This window comes from Sminthopsis crassicaudata, chromosome X (assembly GCF_048593235.1).
Source record: "Sminthopsis crassicaudata isolate SCR6 chromosome X, ASM4859323v1, whole genome shotgun sequence".
Taxonomy (NCBI): Eukaryota; Metazoa; Chordata; class Mammalia; order Dasyuromorphia; family Dasyuridae; genus Sminthopsis; species Sminthopsis crassicaudata.
The window spans coordinates 46,996,847-47,003,947 of NC_133623.1; the positions used below are offsets into that span (position 1 = coordinate 46,996,847).

The 7,101-nt window shown below is 41.1% G+C and overlaps 1 protein-coding gene across 1 annotated transcript; it reads left to right on the forward strand.

Annotated features, from left to right (window-relative positions):
- The first annotated feature begins 5,917 nt into the window (after positions 1–5,917).
- Positions 5,918–6,856, forward strand: LOC141549019 (olfactory receptor 5AR1-like). Its single transcript, XM_074278377.1, has one exon. The coding sequence runs from the start codon at positions 5,918–5,920 to the stop codon at positions 6,854–6,856; it is 939 nt and encodes a 312-aa protein (XP_074134478.1).
- The last annotated feature ends 245 nt before the right edge of the window (positions 6,857–7,101 follow it).

Below are 7,101 nucleotides of genomic sequence, written 5' to 3' on the forward strand. Positions count from 1 at the left end.
AGATAGAAATGAGACCAAGGAAAGTGAACTAAATTACCCAAAGAATCAATTCCCAAATGATGTGTCGCTCTTTAGTGTACTACTAGACACCTATTACCAATATTTTTATACATATATGTCCTTTTTATTTTTCTTTGATCTCCTTAGAGTATAAATCTAGTAATGACAACACTGGGTCAAAACGTATACAGTTTAGTGACTTTTGGGGCCTAGTTCCAAATGGCTTTCCAGAATGGCTGGACCAATTCCCAGCTTTACCAATAGTACATCAGTATGCCTATTTACCAGCAGCCCCTCCAACATTTGTTGATTTAGATAAACAGTATTCAAATCCAGATCTTCTCTCTTTAAATCCCATGGTCTTTATAATTAATATTTGGGATCTAGGGTTTTTTAACTTAAAATATATATGCAGATATCCATATCCACATATACATATGAGATTACATCTCAATATAATTGGTCTCTTAAGTATTTTCTTGTATTTATTTACAAGAACAGTTCTGAGAGAGAAGGGATTCATAGACTTTACCAGTCTGCTCCAGGCATCCAAAATACAGAAAAGGTTAAGAACTTTTAGTCTAATACATCATGATGCTTCCATAGTTTGCATTCAGCTTTAAGGTGAGTTAACATTCGCCCTCTCCATCTTGATTATGCTGTTAATTTGTTTAGCAAACTTGTTTTTCACATTTGGTGCAAGGCTATCAGGCCAGCTCCCATCCCTATTATCATATATTCTGTCAATCCAGCTTTTTCCTGTGGGAAGGTTTTCTGTTTGTTGGGGGGGGTGAGAAATTATGAAGAAGCTCCATTTTTATGCAATTAACTCTGTGTGGCAGAAGGCTGGGGTGGGGAGGGGAGGAAGGGGGAGATTTAATTGCCTCTTTTCTTCCAAGCCTTTGATGCTACTCAGGGATCCAACTCCCTGGGCCTAGAAAGCTGGGGAGACCTATGTGGCTCTCCAGGCACTGGGGAAATGGCTGTGTATAAATGCCAATGAATAAGAAGCTCCTCTTTGCCTCCTGGGGAGAGCAGAGCACTGATGCTTTAGGCCAGAGGAAAGGCAGCCGGACACGCACTGCTTGTCTGCCTGCCTTGGCTTATTTTGCCTTGGGAACAGATCACTAAGACCTTCATCCATTGTTTCATTTTTTTCCTGGGCATTTGGCCTTTCCCAGAGGAGATCTGTAAGTCTGGGAACAATTGTTCAATTGGTATTTGACATCTTAAAGCCTGTTTGTTTGTTTTTAAGGCAATTTTAAAAAGCAGATTATTGAGGCAGCTGCCTTGGAATATCCACCAGCAACTTAAGAAATATATGTAAGGAGTGTTGCTCTTTCCTCTAGAGGAAGGTGAGATGGGGACATGGTATCAGAAAAAAGACCACAAAATTAGAGCCAGACGATAGAATAAAGGGAAGCTTGGGCCTGGAGCCAAAAGACCTGGGTTTGAGCCCTCAAAACAGTTGCTGGTCAGTCGAACCTGTTTAAGTTACTATAAAATGCTAGTAGGGCAGGTAGATGGCTCAATGGTTAGAGGGCTGGCCCCAGAATCGAAAGGACCTGAATTCAAATCTAGCCTCACACATTTATTAGCTGTGTGACTTTGGGCAAGTCACTTAACTAATTTTGCCTCAGTTTCCTCACGTGTTTTCTTCTGGAGAAGAAAATGGCAAATCACTCCAACGTCTTTGCCAAGAAAACCTCAAATGGGGTCACCAAGAGTTGGACATGACTGAACAACAACAAAAGTGTAAAGAATAACACTTGCAGTCCCCCCTTTATGGGAGTGGTGAGCTTGTGAAGGAAAAGTACTTTGCAAGCTATACATTAATATAAAAAGAGGAGCTATTGTGATAAAGAAACCTTATAAAAATGCATCACCTTTTGTAGTGGGCTTCCAAGAAACTTACATTTAAGATTAAATGCTAGAGTTGGTTTCTTTTTTGTTGTTATTTTCAATAGGAAAGAAATTTGACCTGAATAATGTTATTGGCTCTACTTGTGTGACCATGAGCAATTTCCTTCTTTCCTTTCTCTGAGCCTCAGTTGCCTCATCTGTGAAATGAAGGATCAAACTAGATCTTTTTTGTTTGTTTGTTTGTTTGTTTGTTTTTTAAGCTGAGGCCTATGGAACCTGCAAACATATATAGGTTTCAGAAGGTTCATGAACCTGGGTAGGAAAAAGAATTAGAGCTTTGTTTTCATTAACCTTTAGTTTCCTTTGTGATCCTGTGCATTTAAAAACAGTATTCTGCAAAGGGTCCATCTATATAGACTTACCTATATAGTTAAAGGGTCCTTAACAAAAGAGATAGAGAATACCTGGACAGAATGATCTCCTACATGCCCCCTATCTCTGTATACACTGATTTTATTGTCTCATAATTGGGTACAGTTGTGGAGGCTGAGATGGAGATGAAGGGAAATTTTCCAAACGCCTACCGTCATCCACAAGCAGCATAGGCTAACTCAGGGGGTGATGAGCTCCCCATTGCTGAAGGACTTCATGCAAAGGCTGTATGCCTACTTTCCTGATATACTATAGAGGAAATTCTTATTCAGGTATGGATTGGAGTAGATGGGCTCAGATTCCTTCCAACTCTGAGATTCTGTGATTCAGAATATAATATATATTCATATACGTAATATAAAATTCAGATAATATATAATAAAATATAATATAATTCACAAAGAATACAGATTCTTTTCTAGAAATATACTTGACTGTATTGCGTATGTGTGTTTGAATGTGTGTTGCATAAAATTTCAGGATTACCAGCATGGAGTGAAATCATTTGTAAGTCTGGCAGTATGGCATAGTTGGAGATATAGTGGGAGAGTACTTCCCAAAATGTGCTAGAAAAGAATTCATGTGGAAAGGTTCGGGGAACGTAAGGGTGGATTTAGTGGCCTCGAAGGCCAACAATGTAATGCGGCAATCAAAATAAGCTGACACAAACTTAATTTGAATTCTGAAAAGCACAAGGTCCAGGACAGAAGAAGTAATGATCCTGTTGCCTTCTGCTTCTGGGTGCCTCACAGGGCAGGTTTCAGAAAAGTGCCGTAGTCCAAAGGGGTTGGCCTTTCTCTAGTGATGAGCCTTACGACACTTAGCCAGGCTGGTCCTTGAATGCCGGGTACACAATTCATCCCTGGGTCCATATTTGAAAGCTTTCTAACTTGGTGAGATCTGGCAGACTTCAAAGCTAATGGCAAAGTCTTTGGAAGCCCTGGCTTCTTTTCTGGCCATGTTAGAAAAATGTTAACAGAATTAAAAGCATCTAGAGAAGGCTGATGAGGACACTCCAAAACAAGTCATATAAAGAATGAGTGAAGGGATAAGGTACTTTTGCCCCAGAAAAAAATAAAAGACTTGGCCAGAGGGGTGAAGCTGCATCTGATATTTGAAGGACCTTCATGTAGGAGAGGATAGAACTAAAAGCAATGGGTGGAAGAAGTAGAGACATAAATGTCAGCTTGATTTAAATCAAAACTTCCTAAGAATGAGAGTTAGATCAAAGCGAAATGGGTTGTCTTTAAGATACCTTAAGATGGAGAGAAACCTATCCATCACTTGAAATCTAGGGGTCAGGCATCCCTGAAAGGATATTCTCAGTTAAGTCTGATTTAGACTAAATGGCTTCTGAGATTTCCTCCAATCTTAAGTGTCACTTCAGCCCTACCAATGGATTGGAAATATCAGAATGGACCATAAATACCATCGTCTCTCCAGCAAATCACCCTGTCTGCCCCAGCTCCTCATCTGTAAAATGAGCTGGAGAAAGAAATAGCAAACCCCTCCAATATCTTTGCCAAGAAAACTCCTAACAGCATCACAAAGAGTTGGACAGGAATCAAAATGATTGAAAAACAAAATCATGTGCAGAGAATTGTGCTAGGTCCCTTCAGAGATAGTATTCCCTATTTTTATAGCACTCACAGTCCAGTAGAGGGATAAAACAAAAAAGTAGATTATCCTGAATACATCATAGTACTCTAGAGGTGCAAAAACCAAAGGGGAAATTCATAGGGGGGAAGCTAATAATGGGAAGGGGCAGTAGAGCACACATTAGGACCTATGCTCTGAGTTGTTTGCACAGTATGGGTCTCACTGAGTCATATTCTTGTGATCAGACATTCTCCTTCTTTCTTATTAGCCTAGTGATTTGCCCATAAGTGCTTAACAAATGTTTATTAACTAACTGATTATTTCCTTTCTGCCATAACACTCAACCATATTGTACTAAATACCCCTCCCAGTAGTTCTTGTTCTTGGCTAGGAGGAAAACAATGAAGCAGTCTCTACTCTCAGGGGCAATCTACAATCTTACACAGTCTAGCCAGTGGAGACATCAGGTACAGACATGGTGTGGACCAACTAGATACAAGGTAATTTGGGGAAGAAGGCATTAGCAGCTGCAAGAATTAGAAAAGGCTTCATGTAGAAAGTAATGTTTGGAGAGAGTACTGGAGGAATTAAGGGTTCTTAAAGGTGGAAGTGAAAAGGAAGTGTATACCAGGCATGGAGGACGGCCAATGAAAAGCCATGGAGGGTCAGGTTGATGAGGGCGTGGATGACGGTGGCTGTTTGAGGAGAGAAGGGGACAGGTAGAAGTGACAAGATTTGGTGACTGTATGGCTCTATGAAGTGAAAACCCTCACAAAAAATATTCGCAATCAAACAAAACCAAATCCCATATTGACAGTATCCAAAAATCAATCTGTATCTTGAGGAGATAGAGGTAGAAACCAGTAAGATCATATTTACAGAGCAAAGTAGAGATGCATGAATAATAAATCATGAATTCCTTCGTCTCGAGAGAGCATCAAATAGTCCAATTAATAGGTCATTGATGGAGGGAGGCAATCAGAATAGGGGGCATTTAAGTACAATTTTGAAGAAAGGAAGGTGCTTGGATTTATGAGGAAGAAAAAGCAAGAGCACCAGTCAGCCTGGCAGAGTGGAAAATATACTTATTGATCAAGAACTGAGAGACCTGGGTTCTAATTTCAGCTCTGTGGTTAACTTGGAATGTGGACTTTGGTCTCTTCTAGTTCTGTGTCTCTTGTGCAGACCTCTGCCCTGTCTGATCCTGTTTCCTCATATGACAAATTACAGGTTTAGACCACACGGCCTCTAAGGTCCCTTTAAGTTTCCAGTCCTGTGGATCAATGATGCTCTCCAGAAAGGCAGCAGGGTATAATGGGTAAAGAGTTGATTTCAAAACCAAGAAGCCCCACCTCTGACACATATTGGCTGTGTGACTTTAGTCAAGTCTCTTACCTTCTCAGTGCCCCAGGCACTTCTATAAGACAATATATTGAGATGCATACCTGCTTTGACATTGATAGTTTTCTCATCTAAGAATTCCCTATTATGGTGAAATCTCTGGTTCAGTTCACATCTAATGAATGAAATAAAATTTTAGAAGTGTTTAAGTGTTTGCCCTAATCATTGTGCTAAAATCTGAGACTACACATAGGAAAAAAGAGGCAGTTCCTGCTCTCAAGGAGCTCACACTCTAATTGGGGGAGTTAACACATAGAAGAAAGGGTGAGTGGAAAAACTCAGAAGCATAAGAGCAAAGGGGCAGATAACAAGGCCCAGGGGTCTTGGAATTGTTAGTACATCAGATGAGAGTACCAAGGTTCTAAAGAATATAGAGAGTAGCAGGGCCAATGATAAGGGGTGATGTCCTCTATTTCATTGGAGGGACTTCCATCTCATCTGAGCTGTGTGAATAGCTACCTGGATGGGTTCTGAGATGGCTCATGCCGGAGGTAGGGAAGAAAAAAAGGTTAGCATGACAGAAGGGCATCCATGGTTTACTTCCGAGAGTTTGTTCTACCTTAACAGTGCTCCATTTGTCTCCATTCTTACCAATCCCATTACTCTCTCTTCAGCAGAATCGATGAAGAAAAGGAACCAAACATCCCCAATGGAATTTGTCTTCTTAGGAATCACAGAAGACACTGCTTGGCAGGGTCCCCTTTTTGGCATATTTCTTGTTATTTATTCAATCACTATGGTGGGGAACCTGGGTTTGATCACCCTGATTCGGATCAACCCCCGTCTCCACACTCCCATGTACTTCTTCCTCACCAACTTGTCTTTTCTTGATTTCTGTTATTCTTCAGTCACTGTCCCAAAGATGCTGGCTGACTTCCTGTCAGAGCGCAAGGTCATTGGCTTCTCAGCATGCGTGGCCCAGATGAGCCTCTTCATCATTTTTGCCTCCGCTGAGTGCTATCTCTTGGCCTCCATGGCATATGACCGTTACGTTGCCATCTGCAGTCCCTTGCTCTATTCTGTCACTGTGTCTTTGAAGATCTGCATACTTTTGGTGGCTGCATGCTATGTGGCTGGGGTGATCAACTCAGTGACCTTGACCACGTCCACTTTCCTTCTTGACTTCTGTAACTCCAACATCATAAATAGCTTCTTCTGTGACATTCCCCCACTGCTAGCCTTGTCCTGCTCTGACACCCATGTCAATGAGCTCTTAGTCTTTGCCTTTGGAGGTTTCATCCAGATGAGTTCCTTGTGCATCATCATGGTGTCCTATATGTTTATCATCATTGCCATCCTGAGAATCCGATCAACTGAGGGAAAGCGCAAAGCCTTTTCCACCTGTGCCTCCCATCTGACAGCTGTAAGTCTATTCTATGGGACCATTATTTTCATGTACTTACGGCCCACATCTAGTTACTCCCTGAACCAGGACCGTGTGGTCTCTGTCCTCTACACTGTGATTATTCCCATGTTGAACCCCATTATCTATAGTCTGAGGAACAAGGACGTAAAGGATACTCTGGGTAAAGTTTTATCTGTGGGCTCGAGTCAGCACTAGGAGGATCCGGGATCTTTTGTTTAGATGTCCATTGTCAAGAATAAATTTCTAATAAAGCAAACTTATAAAGAGGGGTTGGGCTTCTGAGATAGAAAACAGGAAGGGAAGGTTACAGTTTTGTGGTTAAGCAATAATTCTGAAACCTTTGGATGTGGGAAGCACAAGTCCTCATAGACCATCTACTAGCTTCTGTCCTATTCACCACAGCAAGAAAAATTCATCAAAATTAATAAGGACATACAAAT

Excerpts from the sequence above, each read along its gene's own strand:
- LOC141549019 (XM_074278377.1), top strand. The coding sequence starts at position 5,918 with ATGAAGAAAAGGAACCAAACATCCCCAATGGAATTTGTCTTCTTAGGA.